The sequence below is a fragment of the Lithobates pipiens genome, unplaced genomic scaffold, assembly GCF_037356315.1.
Source record: "Lithobates pipiens isolate NorthernLeopardFrog02 unplaced genomic scaffold, aLitPip1_a1.2 Scaffold_13, whole genome shotgun sequence".
NCBI classification, from domain to species: Eukaryota; Metazoa; Chordata; class Amphibia; order Anura; family Ranidae; genus Lithobates; species Lithobates pipiens.
In genome coordinates this window covers 483,296,338-483,322,615 of record NW_027507718.1, presented here as the reverse complement: position 1 = coordinate 483,322,615, position 26,278 = coordinate 483,296,338, and the positions used below count along the sequence as shown (strand labels likewise).

Here is a 26,278-nt window from a genome sequence, read left to right as displayed (position 1 = left end):
TTCAGCCGGCGATGCCCCACCCAGTGATTCAGCCGGCGATGCCCCACCCAGTGATTCAGCCAGCGATGCCCCTCTGCAGTGAAGATAGCCGTCTGGTTGAATAGAGCGCCGGGAACATCACAGCTTTAATTTCAATAGCTTTGTGTTCCCCGTCGCGCGCCGTCACACACAGCCCCTCCCCCTTGTCCAGGCACTTTGATAGACAGATCACCCGTCCAATCTGGACAGGTGATCTGTCTATCAAAGTTCCCCGGACAAGGGGGAGGGGCTGTGTGTGACGGCGCGCGACGGGGAACACAAAGCTATTGAAATTAAAGCTGTGATGTTCCCGGCGCTCTATTCAACCAGGCGGCTCTCTTCACTGCAGAGGAGCATCGCTGGCTGCATCAGTCCTGCGCTATTCACCCCCATCATGGGCGGGGCGGGGGCGGAGTTCCGCACCAGGCCCCGCCCCATTTTCGGCTGAATTATCGGCCGTTTTTACCTTTCGGCAAATTGCCGAAAAGGGCATTTTCGGCCGATATGTTTCGGCGGCCGAAATTTCGGTGCATCCCTACTATTGGCTACTCGCTATGAACTTCCTTATTCTAGTCCAGTCATGCGTCATCGCGTTTAAATCTGTCGGACTTTGGTGTGATTGTGTGTGGCCAAGTCCATCCGTCCATCCGTACGTCCATTCGTTCAGAAAGTCCATCGGAACTCCGCCGAAAGTCTGGGAAAACCGGCGGACCTAGTCTGCCGGAAAGTCTAGTCGTGTGTATGTGGCATTGGTCTGCAAAAGACTTGAGACTGGGGTGGAGGTTCATCTTCCAGCAGGAGAATGACCCTAAGCATACAGCCACGGTGGAATGGTTTCGATCAAAGCATATCCATTTGTTTAGAATGGTCCAGTCAAAGTTCAGATCTAAATCCATTTGAGAATCTGTTGCAAGAATTGAAAGTTGCTGTTCAGACGCTCTTCATCCAATCTGACAAAGCTTGAGATATTTATTTGAAAAGAATGGGCAAAAATTTTACTCTAGTTGTGCAAATCTGGTAGAGACATCCCCAAAAAGACTTGCAGCTGTAATTGTAATGAAAGGTGATTCTACAAAGTATTGACTCAGAGGGGCTGAATACAAATGCACAACAAACTTTTCACAAATGTATTTGTTTGTTGTCAGATTTGAAAGACCTTTATCATTTTCCTTCCACTTCACAATTATGTGCCACTTTGTGTTGGTCTATCACATAAAATCCCAATAAAATAAATTTACATTTTTGGTTGTAACATGACAAAATGAGAAAATGTTAAGGGGTGTGAATACTTTTTCAAGGCACTGTATAAATCCTGAATAATGTCATAAGGCAGTCCTTTAAAGCAGGGGTCTCCAAATGTTGTAAACAGGCCAGTTTACTGTCATTCAAACTTTTAAGGGGGGCGGCACTGTGGCCAGTGGGAGTAGAATATATGTGATTAAACAGTGCCCCACTGTCAGTGGAAGGAATACTGCCCCATTGTTGGTGTCAGTGGGAGGGACAGAGTGGCAGAAACTATGGCTCACTGTGGCTGACATTGGGGAATAATACCTCAAGGACTGGATAAAGGAAAGCACGGAGCCACATCCAGTATCTGACCCACAGTTTGAAGACCACTACTCTAAAGGCTAGTGTCATCTTTGGGAATATGTGATACATGTTCCCACTGCTGCAGCCTCTCTCCTATCTGCTACCTCTAGTGACAGCGAGCAGGGAATCTTCTCCCTGAACTTGCTGTCACAAGTTTAAAAAAACAACCATGAAAGGCTCCGCCCACCCGGCTGCATCATTGAGCCCTGGTTCACATTGCAGCGATTTTAAATGACAAATCCATGCCAAATTGGCAACTATTTCTAGTAATGGCACCTCCGAATTGTTGCAACGCCGCATTTGCGGCACCGCACCGATTCTCAAAAGTAGCGTCTGTACTACTTTTTGGTGACTTCGGGGTGTGATTTTTTTTTTTTTAATTTTTTTTTGTTTGTTTTTTTTTTTTTCCCCCAGTAGACATCTGTGCTGAAATCGCCCCCAAAGTCGGGACTGACATGCAGGAATGAAATGGTGCAAGTTCCGCTGAACTCGCAAAATTTAATTCCTGCTGTCGGTGTGAACCTAGGCTTATTCTGGGACTGGGAAAACAACAACCACTGTCAGCCTTGGTGGTTGAAAGCTTGTAGTTTTCTGTGAACTACCAGAGCATTGGAGAGCTCTCTAGGTAGTTTGTTGATTCCTGTCATTGAGTAACTGCCTGTCCGTACGAGGTACGAACAAACACACTGACATGCCGCGTACACATGATCGGCATTCCGGCCAGAAAAAGACAGATGAGAGCTTTTCCTCGGAAAATGTGACCGTGTGTATGCTCCATCGGAATTTAGCTTTCCGAATTTCCGCCAGCCAAAAATTTATATCATGTTCTCAATTTTCCAGACAGAAAAACGTTCTATTGGTAATTCCGATCGTGTGTATGCAATTCCGACACGGCAAAAATCACGCATGCTCAGATTCAATTACGAGACAAGAAGCTATTGGCTATTGAACTTCCTTTTTCTAGTCACGTCGTACGTGTTGTACGTCACAGTGTTATAAATGATCGGAATTTGATGTGACCGTGTGTAGGCAAGACAGCTTGAGCCGAATTCCGTAGAGAAAACCATCAGAGCTTTTTCCGACGAGAATTCCGATGGTGTGTACCCAGCATTAGTATGCAAGAACACTGATCGTGGATGCCATGCTTTCCCGGCTCCTAATTAATTAATAATAAATGCTCTCCTTCCCTTTTTTTTATTTATTTAAAATTTTTTTTTTTCTTCTTTTAAAAGGCAAACTTATCCTTTAATTAACACCCCCCACCCTACTTCCTGTCCTGCTGCTGTTTTACCAAACGGGAAATGCTCAGGTGACAAATATCTGACTGATTTAAATCTTGCATGCTCCACTGGGGGGGGGGGGACACTTATTATTAATAATTTTTTTTCCTTCTCTGTGCTTGGAGATTTGTCCTCTACCTGCTGTCCGACATCGCTGTCAGATGAACAGGAAGTGAGGGGAAATCTTTTATAATGGTTTTCTGGCTAGTAGTAAAACTGGACAGGGGTTCTAACTCTTCCTTCGTTTACACAGTTGGCTATTACTTTTCCATTTATCCCCGATAATTCACTTGGGCTCCATTCACACCTGATCGCGGGAGGAATCTCCATGATGCCAAATCGCTGCAAAGCCCAGGACACATTTGCGATACCATTACTTCTAATGGCACCCCAATTGTGCCTCAAATCGTGCTGCAATCACAGAAAGTTGCAAACACTGTCGCACCAAAGAAGCTCATGTTCCTCTGAAATTGCAGCTCAATTGGGGTGCTATTGAGAAGTATTGACATTGCGAAAGTGTCCCACGATTTGGAATCTCATTCAGAATCATGGCGAATCTGCCGACCATCGTGTGTGAATAAAGGATTGGAAATTCCGCCAGCAAAAGTCTGAGAGCTTTTGGTCGGAAAATGCGACCATGTGCATGCTCCATCAGGCTTTTGCTGGCGGAATTCCCACCAGCAAAAGATAGAGAACCTGCTCTCAATTTTTCAGTTGGAAAAAGTTTTCGATTGGAAATTCCGATTGTCTGTAGCAATTCCGATGTGCAAAATTCCTACGCATGCTCGGAAACATTGAACTTAATTTTCTTGGCTCGTCATAGTATTTGTAGGTCACAGCGTTCTTGACGGTCGAAAGTTCAGAGAACTTTTGTGTGTATGCAAGCCAAGCCAAGCTTGAGCGGAATTCCTTCGGAAAAACCATCCAAGATTTTTCTGATGGAAATTTGTGTGTGTGTTTGTTTTTTAAGAACCAAAATACATATTTCACCTGGTGATCCCACGTGTCCTTCATTTACACCCCTTTCCTGTTTCCTTCTGACCACACTAGCCACTTCAGCTCTGAAAAATTTAAATTTTTTTGCGATACGACACTACGCTCCTTTAGCTAACAGTTGTGCGACCCTAAACAAAATGCTTGTCCTCCTTTTCCCACAGCTTTCTGTTAGTGGTATTCAATCACTTCTGCATTTTTTTTTTTTTTTTGTTTTTTTTTTTTGTTTTTTTAAACCAGAAAAGACCGACAATTTAGAAAAAAAAAGCAATTTTTTTTTTTTTTTTTTTTTTTTTTACTTTCTGCTATAAAATGCATCCAATAAACTGTAAAAAAAAAAAATCGAACTTCATCATTTTAGGCCGATTATGTATTCTGCTACTTATTTTTGCTTAAAAAAAAATAATAAAATAAAATCTCCACAAGCGTGTATTGATTGGTTTGCACAAAAGTTATAGTGTCTATAAACTATCGGATATTTTTAGTTTTTATTAAATTTTTTTTTTTTTTTTTTTTTTTTTTTTTTTACTAGTAATGGCAGCGATCGGCAACTTATAGCGCAATATTGCGGTGGACAAATCGGACACCTAACTGACACTTTTTGGGGACCAGTGACATTAATACAGTGATCAGTACTAAAAAATATGCACTGTCACTGTACTAATGACACTGGCAGGGAATGGAGTTAACATCAGGGGCAAGCAAAGAGTTAAATGTGTCCCTAGGAAATGTTTGCTAACTGTGCGGGGGAGGTGTTTTAACTATGGGAAGGCAAAGATTTTCGTTTCTGCTTAGCAGAAACTCAGGATCTCCATCTTCCCCACTAACAGAGTGGCGATATGCCTTGTTTACATAGGCAGACTGCCATTCTGCCTGTCTCTCGAACAATGCTGATTGGCTCCCACTGTGTCCAGTCACAGCGGGCGCGGGACGCCATTAGTGTGACCCAGAGGTGTCAGATCATGTACTAGGTACGTGATCTGGCACAGAGCGCTGTCCCGCCGCAGTATATATGCGTGGGCGCTCCGCATGGGGCTAGACACAGGACATCCCTCCAGTGTGGTCAGTTTAAATGTCTGCCTTCTACTGGAAGCTACAGAATGCTGTGCATATGCAGGACGATCCTGGACTCCTGTGGTGAGACTGCTGCTGACACATCACCATTTTATAAGGGTTTTTTAATTGAATTGGTTTTCCTTCTGTTGGTATTTTACGTGGCTTATAACGAGCAAAGGGTTCATATATACACTTCAGAAAAATAGAAGTTTGGCCTGGACATTAAAGTGGAACTTTAGTCAGAAAATGTCCTGCTAGAACACTTTACACTGGCCCCTTGTGCAGGTATAGCTGTGTAAAACATTAGAAATAAGTGTCTATTCTGTGTAATACACTCGCCCTGCTCTACAGATGCTCAGCTGCTCTCCATTTTTAGGCACTGCCGAGTTTTTGTAGAGGCTGATCTGCTGACAGCCTTAAAGTGCAATTAAACCCTCCGTTAGAAATAGCGCCTGCAATCCACCCTCAAACTGCTGCACCGTTGTCTCCAGTGTGAAAGCCCTAAGGCTTTCACTCCGGAGCGGTGTGCTGGCAGGGCGTCCGGAAAAGTCCTGCCAGCAGCTTCTTTGGAGCGGTGTGTTTACCGCTCCTCCACTGCTGCTCCCCATTGAAGTCAATGGGGCAGCGCTGCAATACCGCCAGCAAAACGCCGCTATTGCGGGCGGTTTTAACCCTTTCTCGGCCGCTACCGGGGGTAAAAGCTCCCCGCTAGCGGTCGAAATGCTCTGCAAATCCGATGGTAAAACGACGTTAAAAATAGCAGCGTTTTACTGCCGACGCTATGGGCAAGGCAGTGTGAAAGCCCACTTGCAGCCAAGGAAGCTGCCTCTGTTCGATCTGCAACTGCCATGGTGCTGCATATGTGATCAGTTATGACACCAGCCATTTAATGGTTTGACAGTTTGAGGACAGGAAGGAAATGTGTCAGTTGGCAATCCCAGTGTTCCAGGAACGCAACTGTTTTTTCTGAAATTGTTAAATCGATGATGAGTTTAGTTCCGCTCTGATTTACTGCTATTCAGGGGCTCTGGGCTTCAGCAAAAAGTAACAGGAACGGTGCCGGAGCAATTTACAGCACACACTAATTTAGGCAGCATTATTATTTATGTGGAATGTACGCTCCTTTCTATTAAGTTGTTATTTGGGTGAAGTTCAGTTTTAAACTTGTGTGCAATGGACCTCTGAAGAGTGCTGCAATTTTCTACTACTCCTGTTTACTTCTCACCCCCTTCTCCTCCTTCTCCTTCTCCTTCTCCTCCTTCTCCTCCTTCTCCTTCTCCTCCTTCTCCTTCTCCTCCTTCTCCTCCTTCTCCTTCTCCTCCTTCTCCTTCTTCTCCTTCTCCTTCTCCTTCTCCTTCTCCTTTTTTTATATCTTCTCCTTGGCTCTGTAGATTTCCAATTCAAATGTTTATAAAATAGTATTTTAGAAATTGGGCAAAGTGCAGAAAAAGTTAAGAATTATTTTTGCTCATCTATATACAAAGCTGTCATTGAACAGATCACAGAGCGGCCTCTCAGCTGAGAGGGTGAGTCTTCCGCCTCCAGCAAATAGTTCCTATAATTAGATTGCACTGTCTAGTCGGGGAAGAGGGTGGGGGTTGGTGGGTGGGGGGCGCTGCAGTCCAGGGCTTGATAACAGGTGGCTCTGTACACTATTATGGGAAACAGATGGTAAGGAGTATGTAGAAAACCATGCAACATAGTGGGGGAAAAACTGAAAATAAAGTGCAAAAATATTTTTGGGCCTCAGACATTCATGACCCTGCTTACTACTCAAACACATCATATTTAGGCCTCGTGCAAACTGGACATTAAAAAAGCCAATTTCGTTCCCTATAGAAAGCTGTAGAATTTTTTGTTTTTCAGCGTTTTTTGCAGTAGCATTTTTTAAGTCTTCTTCCCCCCCCCCTTTTTTTTTTTTTTTTTTTTATATTCTACTCCCACAAAAGCTTATGATTCATTAAAGTGGTTGTAAACCCATTACAACCACTTTAACCTACAGGTAAGCCTAGATTAAGGCTCACCTGTAGGTGCAAGAAATATCTCCCAAACCTAAAAGGTTTAGGAGATATTTGCAGAAATGGTGGCACCGATGTCTATGGGCGCAGGCGCACTGAGCGTGCCGTTAGTGGCGGCACCCGCGCGCATGCATGGGAGTGACATCTTTAAGGCTCCAGCCAGTCACAGCCGCTTCGCCGTTTTTACAGGTGGTGGGAAGGGACAATGCCCCACCACCCTCCGGTGCTTCTAAATGCAATGGGCGAGCCGGAGAAGGAATGTTGACCATAGAGATTTTTTGGCAGGCCAGATTGTCCCCAAAGTCTCTATGGTTTTTCGGAGGCCGTGAACGATGGCACAACATCACTCCTGGTCTCTGCATTTGAAAAAATGGCGCCGCCTCAGCTGGGAAGCCGTGATTATCCTTGCCTCCGCCCCCCCCTTTTTTTTTAATTTATTTTTTTAAAGCGCTGCCTGTGGGATTTGTAAGTACCAAAGTTTGACGCCATTCCACAAGTGCGCAATTTTAAAGCGCGACATGTTGGGTATCTATTTACTCGGCATAACATCCTCTTTCACATTACCAAAAAAAAATAAAAAATTGGGCTAACTTTACTGGGTGTTTTTATTGGGGGGGGGAAGGTGTTTTCAAAAATTGCTGCACAAATACAGTGTGAGATAAAGTTGCAACAACCACCATTTTATTCCCCAGGGTCTCTTCTAAAAAAAAACATATATAATGTTTCAGGGTTTTGAGTAATTTTCTAGCAAAAAAAGATGATTTTAGGAGAGAAGTGTCAGAATTGGCACGGTAGGCAAGTAATTAAAGTGAAGGTCTGCCCACCCCTACAAAAATTTAAAGCCAGCAGCTACACATACTGCAGCTGCTGGGTTTTTTTTTTTAATAATGGGGCACGTACCTGTCCTGGAGTCCAGCGATGTCGGCACCTCAGCTGATGTTTTCATGGGCTGTTGGGTACTGCCGCCGCCATTGTGTGTAAGGGGACCCAGCAGTGTAGCATTACGGCTTCATGCTGGGAACCTTGCTGCGCATGCACGAGGCTCCACTGCACTCTTACCACCAATAATGTGGCGCCGGGGGTGGGGAGACAAATGAGCAGAAGTTCCGCTCTTGAGTGGAACTCCACTTTAATATTGGTGGATTTACTGTTATTAATGCCAAATAGCTTGTTCACTTTACAAGGGAAATTCCCAGAGCATAGAGATGTGAGGAAAGAGGAAAATGTAAAAAAAAAAAAAAAAAACAACCCAAAAACAGTGTTTTTTGCTTACACGTGCAGAGCTTCACCTCATGCAAGTAATTTTCCCCCAGAATTAAGTGAAAGTGTAACTTTGCTTTCTATGTCATTAGCCTATTTGCCTTTAGTAAATGAACCCCTTTGTTTCCTGTTATGGTATTCCTAAAGTGTTGGCACCTTCTTTCCTAGACCAAGATGGTGAATTATCGGGGACGTTATCGCTGGTGTTAACACAGTGTTGTAAGAGGATAAAGGACACTGTGCAGAAGCTGGCCTCTGACCACAAAGACATCCACAGCAGTGTGTCCAGGGTGGGGAAGGCCATTGATAAGGTATGTCTGTGTTCTTTGTGCTTTATCTCTCTTTGGTATGTATTAGAGCCGAACGCCATGTTTTAGTAAACCCCTTTTTAAAGGGGTTGAAAAGGTTCTTGGTTTGTGTAAATATTTTTAAAATAACAAACGTCATACTTGCCTCCTCCTGTGCAAGGGTTTTGCACAGTGGCACTGATCCTCTTTTATGGTCCCTCAGCGGCCCTCCTGGCTCCTCCTTTTTCTCACGAGCCCCCAAGGAGAGCCGCATTCCATGGGGGCACTCGTGTGGGTGCGCTCTGGAGTCCTGCTGCGTCCATTTACAGACGGCAGGACTCGCCCCGTCTCCGTGTCGCTGGATTTGATTGACAGCAGTGGGAGCCAATGGCTGGGCTGCTATCAATCCACTGAGGACCCTAGACAGCGGCTGGATCTGCTGTGCTCGTCCCCATCGCTGGGTTGATCAGGTTCAGGTAAGTCAAAGGGGAGCTCTGGGGGGCTGTTGCACTACAATAGGTTTTTCACCTTAATGCATTAAGGTGGAAAACCTTGGGGCTACTTTCACACTGAGGCAATACAGTGCTTAAAAAAAAAATATAGCACCTGTAAAGCAGTCGGGCTTTCACACTGGAGCGGTGCGCTTGCAGGACGGTAAAAAAAAGTGGTGGAAAGTAGCCTTAAGTCCCATACACACTATCAGATTTTCTGCTGGGTGTTGGTTTTTATTTTATTTTTTTTTTTTTTTTTTTTTTCCTTCAGATTTACCAAAACCATATAATATGAGGTCAAACCTGTAGGAGTTTCAATCAGGCAGGCCCTTGCACTACATGGTTTTGGTAAATCGGAAGGAAAAAAACTGCAGAAAGTGTGTGTGTGTGTGTGTTTGTTGTTTTTATAGCATAACTATACTCACTAAAGCTTATGGCTGAAAAACACCAATAAACGATGAATAAGCTGCATTTTTCCAGCTGAAAAACTCGCTAGTTATGGTGTTTTTTCTCCAGCCAAAAACCGCTGATAAGCACCTGTGTACATGGACACACGGGATGTACATGCTGGGGAGTTTACTGGCTGTAGAAAAAAAATGGCTGAAGCCAAAAACAGCAGCTGTAAAAAATGCCCAGTGTGCATTATATATTCTATTTAGGCAAACAAAGCATACATTTGGGAAAGCTTGTGTTCTCCTTAAGATAAATCCCTTCTCAGGATGTATGTCACCGGGCCATTTATTTTTGTCAGGGAGTATCTTTAGCATACACCTGTAGGGTAAATATTTACGCGTTGGTAAAGGAATGATAATTCGATACGATTATTTTAGAAGTGGTAATTGCTAGTCATGTTGTCAGACCGGTACCTGTGGGTGATGCACATTTATTATGGCAGTTTATGGCGGAAGTATTGTGTTTGTGCCACGTGTACAAGGCCAGCTCTGCTAATGCAATCACACAATTTGCCTAGTTTATAAAAGTTGGAGAAATGTGGAGGAGCAGCCCATAACAACCAGATCAATCCGTCCATCAGGTTATTAAAGCTTGTATGGGGTGTTGCTTTTGAGCGCTTTTTTTATTTTTCTGCTTAATTTTTATTAGTAAAATGGATTTTCTAAAAAAAAATTGGCTTTCTCCTAGGGTTTTAGAGTGACGAGTTGCCCATTTCAGGACCTAGGAGTTTTAAAACTCTATTAATCATGTGATTGCATATGAAGCAGAAATGAAATAAATCCTTCTAACCTTTAGACCTGGTTCACATTGGTGCAATTTCAGATGCGACTTGAGTGCAAATTTGCATGAGAAGGATTTTTTATTTTTTTTCCAATGGTGCCCGTTCACATCAATGCTACTCAGCATATAGCGATTTTGGAAAGGGTTCCTTTATTACTTTGGTGCGATTTTTGTGTCATCTGGCCCCTGTAGAATAAAAAAAACTTATGAAAGTTGCATTCATGTAGCACTACATAATCGCACTAAAAGTCAAATCTAAATCGTATTGCAGCAGTGTGAACCTAGCCTTACAGCTGAAGACCGCATCCTCATAGCTGCTATTTATTCATACTAGATGTTTATGTAGCACAAACCATTTACCTGCAAGCATGTCAAGTGTGGGAGGAAACCCATGCAAGCACAGGGAGGACATAAAAAATCTCATGCAGGTAGTGGGGGCAGGAGGCAGGTCAAGGCAACGTCCTTAGCTTGCGAGGATTGATGACGTGGCAGCGTTTACTGACAAAATAAGACTTGTCCCTATTTGCTGAAGAGACATGCATGTTCTTGTGACGGCCCTCTGTAATACTCACGTGAGGCCTCTCTCAATCCAGCGATGTGCACAGGAGCCTTGGCTGTTTCAGGTCTCTCACTCCTCATTGGCTGAGACATAGCAACTGAAGCCATTGGCTCCCACTGCTGTCAATCACAGCCAGTGAGATAATGAGAGTGTGGGGAGCGAGCACATACCATTGGCCTCATGGCAAGCTGCTTACTATTAGGGCACTGGTCAAGTTGGAGGAGTCAGTAGTGTGACGGTGGAGAACCCGAGAAGTGGAGGATCGGGGCTGCTCTTTGCAAAACCGCTGCCCAGAGCAGATTATATTAGATTTATAGCAAAAAGTAAAAAATATATATTTATTTTTTTATAGCGCAAAAAATAAAAATCGCAGAGGTGATCAAATACCACCAAAAGAAAGCTCTATTTGTTAGGAAAAAAGGACATCAATTTTGTTTGGGTGCAATGTTCACAACCATGCAGTTATCAGTTAAAGCAACACAGTGTTATATCGCAAAAAATTCTCTGGTCAGGAAGGGGGTAAATCCTTCCAGGGCTAAAGTGAATTTTATTTTATTTATGTTAAACAACAAACATGTTGTACTTCCCTGCTCTGTGTAATGTTTTTGCACAGAGCAGTCCTGATTTATGGGGTCCCCCACCGACGCTTCTGGCTCCTCCTGCCTTCAGAGTGCCCCAATAGCCACCTGCAAAGTATGTGTAGGGGATGGTGTGAACATGGAATCACAAATACTTCTACGGAGGGACCATCCCCTAAGAATATGCAACTATGTTTAAAAAAAAAAAAAAAAAAAAAAAAAAGTAGAACGGGGTGGGACTTTAATTGTGCCTTTTAGAGAAGTATAATGAAAAATAGAATAAATAATTCATAGAAAAATATATGAACTTTATTAATCTGCCAATCAGTGTTACCTTCTAAGAGTAAACAAGTTAAAATAATTTGCAGTCTTGGAGTTATAAAATCAGGGTGTGCAAATCCCAGATAGTTTGGAAAAGATGTAGCATACGCATTTCTCGGACAGTTCCGTATCGCCAGGATCTTGAGAATGGCACAATGGGATATCGCATGAATTCTATAAATGAAATATTGATAGATAATACATGAATAACATGATTTTACATGAATAAAAAAAAATTACAGATAAATAGGCAAAAGGGATAGTAATACGTTTGTTTCACATAGGTGTATATAAATGTCATATAGAACATTTGTTAATATAATCTCTACATTATGGAGCATCCAATAATATGTGCATACAGGTACAATACATAGGTAGGACAGCGATGTTTTTCGCGTGCATGGAGTTTCAAGTTGGCATACTTAAATATAAATAAAAAAGAATATATAGAAAATGTCTACAAAAGAGAGTTTGATTCTTTTATATGTGTCAATATAGAAAGTTTTGTTTCAAATGCATACATTTCAACTCATCCAGAGACTGTGAACAGAGGACATCGGATCAGAGGGACATAGGCTCGGCCTTTGTGCCCATGGGGATGCTCCACCTCACCACCACAACCTGTGCATGAATGGAGGAATCTGATAAACCTTGTCGGCTATATATAGAGGGAAGGGTGAAGGAAAGGAGAATGATAAAAGGTGAATAAAAAACAGGGAGAGATCGGGAAAGGGGGGAAGGGGAAGGAAAGAAGGGGGAGATGGGATGAAGGCAGGAAAAAAAAATGAAAGGGGGAGGGGAAAAAAGGAACCTCCAAAACGTAAAAAGGTGAGGAGGAGGGGGTAGGAGAAGGGAAGAAAAGAAGGGGGAGGCGGGGGGGTAATAAAGGAAGGGGGGGGGTTTGGGAAGTTGAAGGGATGGGGGGGAGGAGGGCTGGAGGGAGGGGGAAGGTTGGAAGAGTGAAGGACAAGGAGGCAGAAGGAGAGTGTGTGGGACGATAAAGGTGAAGTGTCAATGAGATTGGGAATGTTCATAATTACTCGCCCAAATATATACTATGGTTTGCAATTACTTCTGTTGGGAGCTCAAGAATGCACCCAGTACCAGCAGGTCAGGTAAAATAAAATAAGAAGAAATGGGATATGTATAGATAGACTTTGGGAAGAAGTCCATAGGCTAAGCCTCAAAGAGGAAATCTATTTAGACAAAAACAGATGTAAACTTGGATAAGAAGTCTGAAAAGCATGTCTGTAAGGCAAAAAGTGGGGAATAGAGTATCCATACCTGTAATATTTAAAAAAAAAAAAAAAATGTTTTCCTCTATTACCCTCAAATGAGAGGAGGTGAACCACTGAGGAGAAACTGGGATTGACACACAGAGAATCAAACTCTTACATGTAGACATTTTTTCTTTTTATATTTAAGTATTCCAACTTTAACACTCCATGCACGCGAAAACATCGCTGTCCGTGAATCGCTATGTATTGTACCTGTATGCACATATTATTGGATGCTCCATAATATAATGTATAGATTATATTAACAAATGTTCTACACCAGAGATCCTCAAACTACGGCCCTCCAGCTGTTGTAAAACTACACATCCCATGAGGCATTGTAAAACTCTGACATTCACAGACATGACTAGGCATGATGGGAATTGTAGTTCCTGAACAACTGGAGGGCCATAGTTTGAAGACCCATGTTCTACACGATATGACATTTATATACACCTATGTGAAACAAATGTATTACTAGACCTTTTGCCTATTTTATCTGTATTTTTTTTATTTATTTATGTGAAATCCTGTTATTCATGTATTGTCTATCAATATTTTATCAAATTCATGTGATATCCTGTTGTGCCATTCTCGAGGCCCTGACAAAGCGGAACTGTCCGTAACGCGTAGGCCACATCTTTTCTATACTATTTGGGATTTGCACACCCTGATTTCATAAATCCAGGATTGTAACTTATTTTAACTTGTTTACTTTTAGAAGGTACTGCCGATTTGCAGATTAATAAAGTTTATATATTTTTCTAAGTATTTGTATTCTATTGTTCATTATACTTCTCTAAGGCCCCTTTCACACTGAGGCGCTTTGCAGGCGCTAAAGTGCTAAAAATAGCGCCTGCAAAGTGCCCTGAAAGCCGCTCAGTGCGCGCCAATGTGAAAGCCCTGAGGGCTTTCACACTGGAGCGGTGCGCTTGCAGGGCGGTCAAAGTCCTGCAAGCCGCATCTTCGGAGCGCTGTAGGAGCGGTGTATTTACTGCTCCTAAAGCGCCCCTTCCTATTGAAAACAATGGGGCAGCACTCCAAACCCTTTTTTGGCCACTAGCGGAGGTTAAAACTGCCCCGCTAGCGGCCGATCAACGCCACTAAATATAGCGCCGCTTTACCGCAAGCGAGCTGAGGGCCCTAGTGTGAAAGTAGCCTTAGGCACAATTAAAGTCCCACCTCGTTCTACCCTTCTTTTTTTTTTTTTTTTTTTTTTTTTTAAACATAGTTGCATGAGATGTAAAGTATAGAGCGCCACTATAGCAAGGTAAAAAAAAACAACAACTTCTGCCTTTTTAGAACCGCTGCCCAGGACTGCATGTCCCATGAGGCATTGCTCCTCACACATTCTCAAGTTCTTAGGCACTTACTGACATGTATGGCGAGTGTACTAAGCTGTATGTGTGCTGCACAGTATTTCCTGATAATAATTCCTGCAAAGTGCCCCCCCCCCCCCTTGTGGCTTACTGGAGCGGGATACACGCTCCTTTCTGTCAACAAGTGCCCTCCTCTGGTGGGCGGTGCTGTGATGAGCGTGGCGTGCTCTTACTGCCCGCTGACCTTCAACATCATCTTCCCAGTTTTACAGCTGGGCTGAGGAGGAGAGAGTCCGGGAACACGCAGTACAGCTCCCTTCTATGACTGACCGCTGCTGGCCTCTCCGGGGACGGAGTACTGGTGTTCAGTCCGGGCACCCCGACTCACTCTTCCGCTGACGTCTGTTATTACACACCGAGCCTGGCTGCCTTCCCTCCGGGGACAAGGGGTGATAGTCCGACAGTCTCCAGCAGTATTAACCCTTTACTGCACCCCCAGCTTCATTCATTACTACTTATTACTCCCCATCTGTATACATCATTAACCCCCTTACTGCAGGAGGCGGTGCTGTAATGAGCGTGGCGTGCTCTTACTGCCCGCCGCCTTTCGACATCTTCCCAGTTTTACAGCTGGGATTGAGGTTGCGGGCATGATCAGTCATCCGTTAGTTACCACCGTTGTGGACGGGGAGTACCGCCTTGTCAGTGCCACCTATCGGTGCCCATCATTGCCATCTGTGTTGCCTATCAGTGCCACCTCAGAGCTGCCTATTGATGCTCATCAGTTCCACCTCAATGCCGCCTCATTAGTGCTCATCAGTGCCCACTTTTTTTTTTGCTTGGCTTCAGGCATGAGCCATTCTTATTGCCCAATGCCCCGGACATGCAGTTCTGGGCAGAGGATTTAAAAAACTGGCTCCTAACTTTTTCAGCTGGCTCCTTGATTCTATGCAATTTGGCCTAGGCTAACAACCAGACAAACGGGAAGAGGGCTGTATAAGGTATTTACTGGCAGAAAAAAAAATGTTTTACTATCGAAAGTTAAAACGACGAGGGCAGAAGACTTTAATAGATGGAAAGTTGGGGAAAAAAAGACCAAGGTCCGCTTTAAAGTTTAAAAATTAAAGTAAAGAAATGCCCATAATGTATTTTAAAGCCCTCCATGTATGTGCATATGTAAACGTGCGTCGGATGCGGCTATGGTTAAAAACGACTTGCAGTAAGAGTTTTTAAATGTAATCTTTGTATAGTTTGGAAGTGTTTTCATTCTGTCAACTTCTGATGGATGATGGAGTTATATTCCTGGTCTTATTAAAGACCTCCCTCAAAATGAGGCAGAACAGCTTCAGCTTCACTCATTTTGAAAGTGTGTCTGTGTATCAGGAGTTGAAACTGATCCGCTTCCATCCAATACTTTTCCTGAGCTGCATTATTCGTTTTTATCCGTTTTAATATAGCAGCTGATTAGTTACATGCACTTTTGGGAAACGGTGTCCTTGTAAGATGTACATGCAGAAATTTATATTTTATATGTCGGTGTAAAGTGAATTAATAATGTGCAAATAGGTGTCGCCTACAGAAAACCATGTATTCACCCTTTTGAGCTGTCAGAACAATGAAATCTAGCCATTGGATGGATTGTTGATGAATCATCCCTCTATAATGGCCGTATACCTTAATTTTCTCCTTCTTTTATTTAGAATTTCGATGCGGACATCAGCAGCGTTGGCATTGATGGCTGCTGGCAGGCCGACAGTCAGCGTATCCTCAACGAAGTAATGGTGGAGCACTTCTTCAGGCAAGGAATGTTGGATGTGGCTGAAGAACTGTGTCAGGTATGTTCCTAGAACAGGACTTCTTCCTTTTATTTCCTTAATTTGTTTACAGTACGTATAGATGTCACTTCTGTTTATATTTGCATGTTAATTTATTTTCAGTATCAGGCATATGTGATGATGGTGTCTGAGGGGGGGATGTATGTTTCTGTGCTTTAAAACCACCAATAAAATTCTCAACTTCTGTCAAATTCATGCTGTAGAGGCAGACTCTAGTCTCCCCTCTAAGGCCCCTTTCACACTGGGGTGGGAGCGGCGCCGGCGGTAAAGCGGCGCTATTTTTAGCGTAGTTTTAGCGGCGGTATGCGGCTGCTAGCAGGGCGGTTTTAACCCCCACTAGCGGCCGACAAAGGATTAAAACCGCCCGCAAACCGCCACTGCAGCGGCGCTTTGCTGGTGCTATAGCCGCCCTGCCCCATTTATTTCAATGGGTAGGAGTGGTTTAGGAGCGGTGAATACACCGCTCCAAAGATTCGGCTAGCAGGACTTTTTTCACCATCCTGCTAGCGCATCACTCCAGTGAGAAAGCCCTCCGGCTTTCACACTGGAGTGAAAGTGGCCAGATTTTTTCAGGCAATATTTTTAGCGCTGTAGCACCTGAAAGACACCCCAGTGTGAAAGGGGCCTTAGTCATGTCAGAGCCGGGCTCCTGTTATTTACAAGCGGCTCTTTTCTTTCAGTGCACAGAAGCTGCTCAGCTGTCCGTTAATTACCTGCCTCATTAATCTATCCTATAGCCAGACCCTTTTGGCTATTTAACAACTTGCCTACCAGACACGTACACCCCCTTCCTGCCCAGGCCATTTTTCAGCTTTCAGCATTGTCGCACTTTGAATGACAATTGCGCGGTCATGCTACACTGTACCCAAACAAGTTATTTTTTTTATTTTATTTTTTTTATTTTTTTATCATTTTCTTCACACAAATAGCGCTTTCTTTTGGTGGTATTTAATCACTGCTGTTTTTATTTTTATTTTTTTGTTTTTTTACAAAAAAAAAGACAATTTTGAAGGAAAAAAATGAATACTTTTTTTTTTTTTTTTTTTTTTTTTTTTACTTTTGTGTCTGTCAGTAAATTTTGTAACAAATTTGTCCCCTTCACTGATGAGGCAGCACTGATAGGTGTCATTAATATGCCACACTTATGGCCACTGATAGGTGGCACTAATAGGCGGCACTGGTGGACACGTATAGGTGGTACAGATGGGCACTGATGGGCGACACTGGGCATTGATCGACAGCAGTGATGGACATTGATAGGCACCACTGATGGGCGGTACTGATTGCCAGGACTGACTGGCATCGCTAATGGGCACTGGTGGCATTTGTGGGCAGTGGTGGGCACTGATTGCCGCCACTGGTGGGCACTGTATGTTGGCATTGGTGGGCAATGATTTTTGACACTGTATTTATTGTAATTGGGGCACTGATGATCAGTGCCCTGATTAAATCACTAGATGTCCCCCTGTGAGGAAATGCTGCTGATCGGCTCTCCTCTCCTCACACTCTGTCAGTGTGAGGCGAGGAGAGCTGATTACCAGCATCTCCTTGTTTTACATGTGCCTGGCTGTGATTGGACACAGCCGATCACATGGTTAAAGTGCTGCGGACGCGCCTCCTTTACAGAGATCGGGATCGCGTCGTGTCCTAGCAATGCAACGCGGTCGATCTGGGACGCTGTCATATGACGCCAGTGCAGAACGAGGGCTGTTAAACAGCTTAGCTTATTCCTTCCTTCCTTCCTTGCCTTTGCATGGTCTATAATCTCCGGTGTGTTCCTGTGTCTGACTTCTTCTCTTTCGATACCTGTTTTCTGTTTTTGCACATGACTATGCTGACTTCGGGTTTCCTAACCCTGGCTCATTTGGTTACCCACTGGCATCTAAACCCTGGTTTCAGTTTTTGACTACGTTTATAATATATGTGCGTGTGTGTGTGTCTGTGTCTGTGTGGTTTTTGTTTTTGCGATTATTTATATATATATATATATATATATATATATATATATATATATATATATATATATATATATATATATATATATATATATATATATATATATATATATATATATATATATATATATATATATATATATATTTTTTTTTTTTTTACTTTTTCTGTCTCTGCCTGGTTTTTGGTTCCTGACATTACGCAAGGGCCATTAATTCAGAATTGGTTGTAATATTTTTTCCAGATTGGATGAGCAGGACTACCGCATGAATCAGTTTGCCATAGGGTTACAAACGCTCCTGATTCAAACTGCTTATCTGGATCCTCCCACTCAGTCTGCTCTGTTGCAACCAGTGTTGCAAGCGATTCCTGCTGCTGCTCATGTTTCTGTTCAGGCAGCCGCCTCTAATACTACCAATATAAAAGATAGGTTCTGCTCCACTTCAGCATTTTGAGGGCAATTCAGCTCGCTGCAGAGGGTTTCTCAATCGGGTTGAAATCTATTTTAGGATACTACCCCCGGCGTTTCCTATGGACAGAACCAAATTAGGCTTCGTTTATTTCTTTGCTTTCTGATAGCCTTGGCTTGGGCAAACCCTTTATGGGAGGTACAAAAACCTGTTGTCCAGAATTACCTTGAGTTTGGGGCTTTCCCATGGCCTCTCTGATAACATTAAAGATGAGATTGTAGTTTGAGACATATCTAGGAATCTTGAGTTGATTATCATTTGCCATTCTCATTGATACCAGACTCTGAGGGTGACCTTCCTTTTTAAGAAGCACTTGCGGAAGCCTCCTGTATGTTTTTGGCTCCAAACTTTGCATACCCACCCATGCCTTCCTCCCCTCCCATGCTTCTTGAGCCCAAATTCTTAACTGAAGTAGAGCCGATGCAGCTGGGCTTCACACGCCTTGCTGCTAAAGAGAGAGCCTTTAGAAAGAGGGCGAGACTGTGCCTTTATTGTGGCCAGGCTGGTCACTGTTTGTTTGAAGTCTTGTCCTACTTGTCCAGGAAACACTTGCACCTGAGTTCCTTTAGGGGACAGACCTTAGGCGGCGCTGTTGCATCCCCAGTTATCCTGAAGAATAAGCCTCTAGTTCTGGTTAGTCTTTCTTAGTCTGAGTCATCCATCGATACACAGGCTCTAGTCGACTCAAGGGCTGCAGGCCTGTTCAAAGATGGTGCCTTTGTGTCTAAGCAATCAATTCCACTGCAGCTTCGTGCCACTCCACTTGCCATTGAGGCTATTGATGGGAGACTTCTGCAGCCTGCCTATGTGACTCGTGAGACTGCTCCGTTGACAATGACTGTAGGGAACTGTGGCCAGGCAGGTCACTTATTGAAATCTTGTCCAACCCACCAGGGAAACGACTGCACCTGAGGTCCTGTAGGGGACAGACCTTAGGTTGCATCTTTGCTATCCTGAAGGATAAGCCTGTAGTTCTGGTTAGCCTTTCCCGGTCTGATCTATTTATTTATTTGCATCGATACCTAGGCACTAATCGATTTGAGGATTGCAAGCTTGTTGGTTGATAGTGCCTTGATGTTGAAGTACTCAATGCCCCTACAGCCTCTTGCCATTGAGGCTGATGGGAGGACCTCTACAGCCTGCCCATGTGACCCATGAAACCGCTCTGTTGACCATGGATGTAGGAGCCCTTTACCATGGTATAATCAAATTCCAAGTAATTCCCTCCCCCTCCATTTAATGGGGCTGCAGAACGGGCCAACTGAGCCTTGAAGCAGTTCCTACGTTGCTATATTTCTGACCACCTTAACTGGTCAGACCTACCTTGGGCGGAGTTTGCTCAAAATAGCAAGAGAAACAAACTCCATGTTGACTGTCAATGCCTACCTACGCCCCCCAACCAATTTGGGGAGAGGGTCTGGATGTCTTCCCGTAACCTCTGACCCTGTGTTCCCTCACTAAAACTGGTGCCTCTATGTATTGGGCCTTTCTGCATACTTCGTAAGGTTAACCCAGTGGCCTACTCATTAGATCTTGCTTTCCAATGTATTCCATGTTTTCTTATTAAAATCTTTTGATTTGCAACCGCTATACCACGGCGGTACCTCACCCTCGCCCAGTTCAGGTTGACAACCATGAGGCATATGAGATACGATTTTTATTTTGCTTTTTCTATGCTTGCCTCGGAAGAGTGGAGAACTTAACAGTACAAACAAGGCTTATACTGTGAGATGTTGTCTTCTGTCCTTTATCTGTATTTTGTTTACGCACATATGTTGATATGCAAATCAGGATATACTACATGCTCTGGCTCACTACTGTATGCAATTGTAGTGATATATACATGTCTCACTACTTTCGTATGACTGTAAAAACTTGTTTTACTAAACCCAGGACCCTGCATTGACTATATCTGGTCTCCCACAGTACACGGTGTAGAGGTGCGACTCCATGTCACAGGTGCATATGAGCAGTGTATGCCTGATTTTGGTGGGAATACTAATTGCACACCTGTGGGCTGGGTTCATAAATGTCCCAGGAAGAGAAGTCCGTGCTCAGACTTGGAGACAACTCTGCCCGGCAGACAGGAAGTCTGCGTAGGAGGTCGGGAGGGTTCCAGTAGGAGACGGCACCAGGAGAAAGAGACAGGAGGTCTCGGAGTCTAAGACTGCAGGTGGCAGTCTGTGTGTACGTCTGTAGCAGGCAGATGTGACCAAAACAGCACAAAGCTGACAGTGAGTAAGCCAGGAGGCTATAGTTTACACAGTGATGGTGGAACCCCCTGCAAGGGAAGATTACTGTTTGTTTGAACTTTTTAGTTTCCTTTAAATAAGTGGGCTGCCATGCCCTAACTCAGTCTGGAGTGGCACGTTTCTGGAAAACTGCATGCACCACTTCAACCTAGACACCCCCCCCTGGATCGTCACAACGGAAATTTTATAAACTAAACACTTTTAGAATGCATAACGATCAAAAAAAAATTCTGCCTTTACAACTCCTTTAAGCATTGCAGTGTGGGTACAGCCATCCTGCTAGGAGGGTCTTTGTTTCTCCTGAAGTTGTGTCTTTTAAACATTTTCTCTTCGTTTGAGAATAACAAACGCCGGCTAAAGTTCACTTGGCTGCAGCCTTTGTGTAATAAACCACATTAAACATTTTTGTTGGGCAAAACTGCAGAATCTGCTTGTGAGCTTGGGGCTCTCAGTCTTTGTAACAAACACCATTTTGGTTCGTTTATATTTATAACCCGTGTGTGTATCTATCTAATATAAATTTCCTTTTTTTTTTTTTTTTTTATCGTTTGTAGGTTCTACAAATCTCACACAAACCAAAAATTTTAGACGTATTTATTTATTTTGTTTAATGAACTGTAACAATTTTTCTTTTTTTTTTTTTTTTTTTTTTTTTTTTGCTGCCTAAATTCATGAAGACTTTGTTTTATGTGCAAGGTTTATATTTTCATTTGTTTTTATTTCCTCTTGTATAGTAAGAAACCCAATGCTAATTAAATACCACCAAAAGAAAGCTATACATGCTGGTCTTCACATGGTTAGGGCTAGATTTAGACATGCGTCTAAACCCGGCACTTCTCAAGAGCGATCGGAATTGCTTTTCAGAGATGATTGACGGGCAGTGAGGAGGCAATATGACTCCTCCTTACTGCCTAGTTTAACCCCATTTTTGCCAAAACCCCTGATATCTCACCAAAGCCCCCCGCCCCCAACAGGGCTAAGAAGAAGGGGGGGGGGGGGAAGAGGGTTTTCAACCCTACAAACCCTTTAAAGCGGCGGTCCGCTGATTTTGCGGCTTAATTTCCTGGTTCCCTACTGCGCATACACGATTCGCGCTGTGCTATCCCACTGGTCCCTGCTGTCTTCTGGAACCTGTGTGTCTCCCAGAAGGCAGTGGGGGGTGGGGGGACGAGAAGGCGCTGGAACTGGCGTAGATACCCGCGGGTGGCTCGGGTATCTATGCCCGGAAGTGGGAGCAAAATACCTGTATTGCTATCTACTATCTGTGCCCCCTCCCCCCCCCCCCCCCCCCCCCCGAAATGTGCCAAAAGTGACACCGGAGGAGGGGGGGGGACCAGGAAATAAATATTGAAAAGATTAAATAGTAAAAAAAACTAAAAGGCACAGATCTCGTCCATCTCTTCTGGGGTCCCCCAACCGTGCTCACGTCTCCTCCTCGCATCGGTAAGCACTTTGCCTGGGGGTTACCTTGCGGGCATGCTCCAGAGTCCATCATTGGCGTCCATAGTCACAGAATGCTGGACTCTGCCCCGTCCCCTGGCGCCGTGTCATTGGATTTGATTGACAGCAGTGGGAGCCAATGCCTGCACTGCTATCAATCTATCCAATCAAGAGCCGAGAACACCCAGCAGGGGCGGTACAGCGCGTCTCCACTGAGGGAACCAAAGGGCTTGCGTGAGTTAAACTGGGAAGCTAGGGGACGGCTGGTCATTGTCAGACGTTTTTTCACCTTAATCCCTATGGGGATCTGCCTCTGTGATCATCACACCAATTATAAGTCGTAAGTTGGCACTTCAGAGCTCCTTATCCCCAGACTGATTCATAAAGCAAAGTCACTCACAGGTTCATTGTCGAAATCTTTCAGCCTAGGGGCTCATTTCACACCCTCCCCGCAATGTCCTATTTCTATGGGGTAAGAAGAAATCGCTGCAAGAAGGGTTTAGATCAATCCACTCCGCTGAAGGATTTTGACAGTAAACTTTGCTTCTTTGTAAAATTGGCAGAAGAGATTGAAGGTATCCTGTATGAATGAACCTGGGGGAAGCAGCTCTGATGGTATTACGGTTGTGATAATGACCTATGCTAATACTTTCCAACATGTTTTTGGCTTGCTAACTTTTTTGACTTTGTTTCTCCTTTTCAGGAAGCCGGTCTCTCTATAGATGCAAGCCAAAAAGAGCCATTTGTGGAACTTAACCGAATATTGGAAGCATTGAAAGTTCGAGTTCTCCGACCAGCCTTAGAGTGGGTATTTTATGAATTTGATGTATAGCACTTATCAAGTCCATATGATAAATGTTGCTTCCAAAATGGTTCTATATGTTTCTTAAATATATTCCTTAGTTCTTGTTTTCTTTTCTTTTGCCAAGCTCTTTTATGTGAATTGTAAGCTACCACCCCCCCCCCCCCCCTTTTCCAAAGAAAAGAATCATCCAGTAAAGTAACTTTGAAAAATGTAGATGGAGGATTATTGGAAACCAGAGTTAAAAGTAGTTTGATTTATTTTTTTTTTTCCTTTTTTTTTTTTTCTCCTCAGGTGGGCAGTGTCAAACAGGGAAATGCTAATGGCTCAGAACAGTTCATTGGAGTTCAAGCTACACAGGTTATACTTTATTAGTTTATTGATGGGTGGAGCGGCCAACCAGACGGAGGCGCTGCAGTATGCCAAAAATTTTCAGCCCTTTGCTTTAAATCACCAGAAAGGTAAATATGTAATCCCAAACTCCATTCCTTGTGTTATTTGTAGAGCTTATTTAAAGGACTTTTTTCAAACATGAATGCACACTTGCTTACGTGTGCTATAATGTAAAGTGCTTATGCGCTGCTTGTATATGAACCATTACTGCTGAACCATTAAAAAAAAAAAAATCTTATATATATATATATATATATATATATATATATATATATATATATATATATATATATATATATATATATATATATATATATATATATATATAAATTTTTATATTTCTTGAACTAGCGCGCTGTTCAACAAAGAGAGAAACGTATAATTCTTATCTCTTGGGTAGATCCCGCAAACAATGTAAAGTGCTGGTGTGAACAAATGAATTGAATACATCTAAACACAGCATCCAATGGTCAGAATTAAAAGTCCACTTCATATAAGTTTTTCACAAGTAAAAAATGTGACATGTGATATCCTTCCATGCAAAGACAGCTGTGTGTAAATTGCCATCACCAAAAACAGCATTAGGTGCAATGCCCGATCACCTCGCTCTATGATCCACCACAGGTCTTACTGCACCTTTTGACAAATCTTGAATAGCTGGCTTAATATGCCTCCAGATGACCTCCTCTTGTACAGCCCAGTGTGTGTGTGTGTGTGTGTGTGTGTGTGTGTGTGTGTGTGTGTGTGTGTAAACACTTCCTTACATGCTGCTGTCCATTGCAGTGTTTACGTTCTTCTGTAAAACTATCTTTTCACTGGCTGCATCTATGCAATCAATCCCCATAGATTTTATATGGGGCCATCTCTCTTGGAAGAAGACTATCTTATAGAAGTCATTGAAAATAGACTGCACACACCCAGCAAATGCAAAGCTCTCCTTTTGTTCATTGACAACTTCAGCTCTCATCTTAGTCTTGCAAATGGGTTATAGTGCCATCTGCAGGAGAACAAAAGATACAAAATTAAGCTTAGCCTGCGGGTAGCCCATGCTGGTGGTCAAACGCCCCTCCTTTTTTTTTTTTTTTTTTCCTCTGGTCTTGCATCCTCTGGTCAGGCCTTCACCTGAACCCTCTATCAAACTAGTGTCGTCCTTTCATTTGAATAAGGATATTGTGCTTCTTTTACTTTGCCTTTTTTAAAACTGGTTCTTCACAATAAAATGGCACTTCTGTGCTTGGATGTGGTCATGGTTGTTCACATTTATTTAAAGTGGCACTATAGTTAAAACTCTTTTTTTTTTTTTTTTTTTTTTTTTTTTTTTTTTTTTTTTTCCATTTTGGGTAGAGAATGGGAGGGTGTTAACCCTGTCAGGTGACTTTTTTTTTTTTTTTTTTTTGTCGTTATCTGTGGCCCATTACAGAGATTTCCCTTCATTGTGTGTCCCATAGCCAAACAGGAAGGAGAGGAAATCCCTACAAACTCAGGGAATTCTTTAGGGACCCCCAGGTCACCAGAGCTAGTGGGGATTTTTTTTTTTTTTTTTAAGGTAAGACATCTGGGGTCTTTTTTTGGAAAAAAAAAAGTAAAATGAGAGAAAAATTTAAAGCGCCTTATCCCTCCAAGCTCGTGCACAAACGTGAACACATACGTAAGTTGTGCCGGCATATGTAAACCACACACATAAAGTATTGCCGCAATCGTTAGAGCGAGAGCAATAATTCTAGTGCAAGACCTCTGAAATTTTTTACAGATTACCTGTTTCGAGTTAGTGTTGCCTATGGAGATTTTTAAGTACCGTAGTTTGTCGCCATTCCATGGGCGTGCGCAATTTTAAAGCATTACATGTTTGGTACTTATTTACTTGGCATAACATCATCTTTCCCATTATACAAAAATTATTGGGCTAACTTTTTAGTTTCTTTATCGTACATCACGGGACACAGAACAGCCATAATAACTAACTGGGTTTTATGCCACTAAGGATGAGCTCAGGAGTGTTCACAAACAGCACGTATAGAGCCCACTAGGAAGTCGGCACTGCACTGCGCTAATCACAGGCAGTGAGACCTTTCCTGATCTCTGCAGCCGCGCATCGGGGCAATGTCTCAGGAAGGAGAGAATATTGTCTGATGTTTTGCCTGTAATGCAGCCTTATGGCACTGGACCCTGCGTAATGGATACCTGTGCAGTGTTTGTTCTGACCAAGGTATCTTCCTGCAGGGTGCTATACAGGTCCAGGGTAGTGGACCCCAGATTAAGGGGGACCCAGTCTCTGAAGGTCTTTTATGCCAACTCGCCGTGATCGGTGAAAATTGGATTCTTGTTTATGTTCAGAGTTCTGCAGCAGGAAGGGTAAGTCTTAATTTTTGTAGTTTCTCTTTAAAAAAAAAAAAAGATCCACTGGGGTCAGTGTGTTTACTCATGCTGTGTACTTCTTAGTTGTGTGGGCTGCTGTTTCTCCTCCAGCCAAGAGAGGGGGCAGGTTGCTCGGTATGGCCTATTTTTATATAGGCAGGAAGTGGAAGGGAGGCCATGTTAAAACCATGTGGTCCTGGGAATACCAGGTAGGGCCTCTGGAGACATAACGCCAGCCCATGTATACGTCATGATATGTCATTCTTATCGGCTTCAGATAAGACTGCAGTAATGCTGTCCGATGCCCAGGTTTACACTCCATGCGATGTCACATGGTGTGTAGTAGGAAACTGAGTGATTATCTAGTCTTGTGGGATTTCAGTGTTGTGCCGTAGGCAGGGCCGGACTTACCATTGGGCTTGACTGGGCTCAAGCCCAAGGGCCCCGCCCAATAGGGGGCCCCTCGGGCCCCACCGAGATGCATAGCCGAGTGTACTG

General features: G+C 43.3%; 1 protein-coding gene across 1 annotated transcript in view; it reads left to right on the top strand.

Moving 5' to 3' along the window:
• The window catches only part of RMND5A (required for meiotic nuclear division 5 homolog A), a 59,646-nt gene that overhangs the window by 10,219 nt on the left and 23,149 nt on the right, over positions 1 to 26,278 (top strand). Inside the window, exons 2-5 of the mRNA XM_077477965.1 lie at positions 8,384 to 8,526; positions 15,981 to 16,115; positions 22,934 to 23,034; positions 23,327 to 23,493. Coding sequence (XP_077334091.1) covers positions 8,384 to 8,526; positions 15,981 to 16,115; positions 22,934 to 23,034; positions 23,327 to 23,493 — 546 coding nt within the window. The remainder of the gene's footprint in view (positions 1 to 8,383; positions 8,527 to 15,980; positions 16,116 to 22,933; positions 23,035 to 23,326; positions 23,494 to 26,278) is intronic.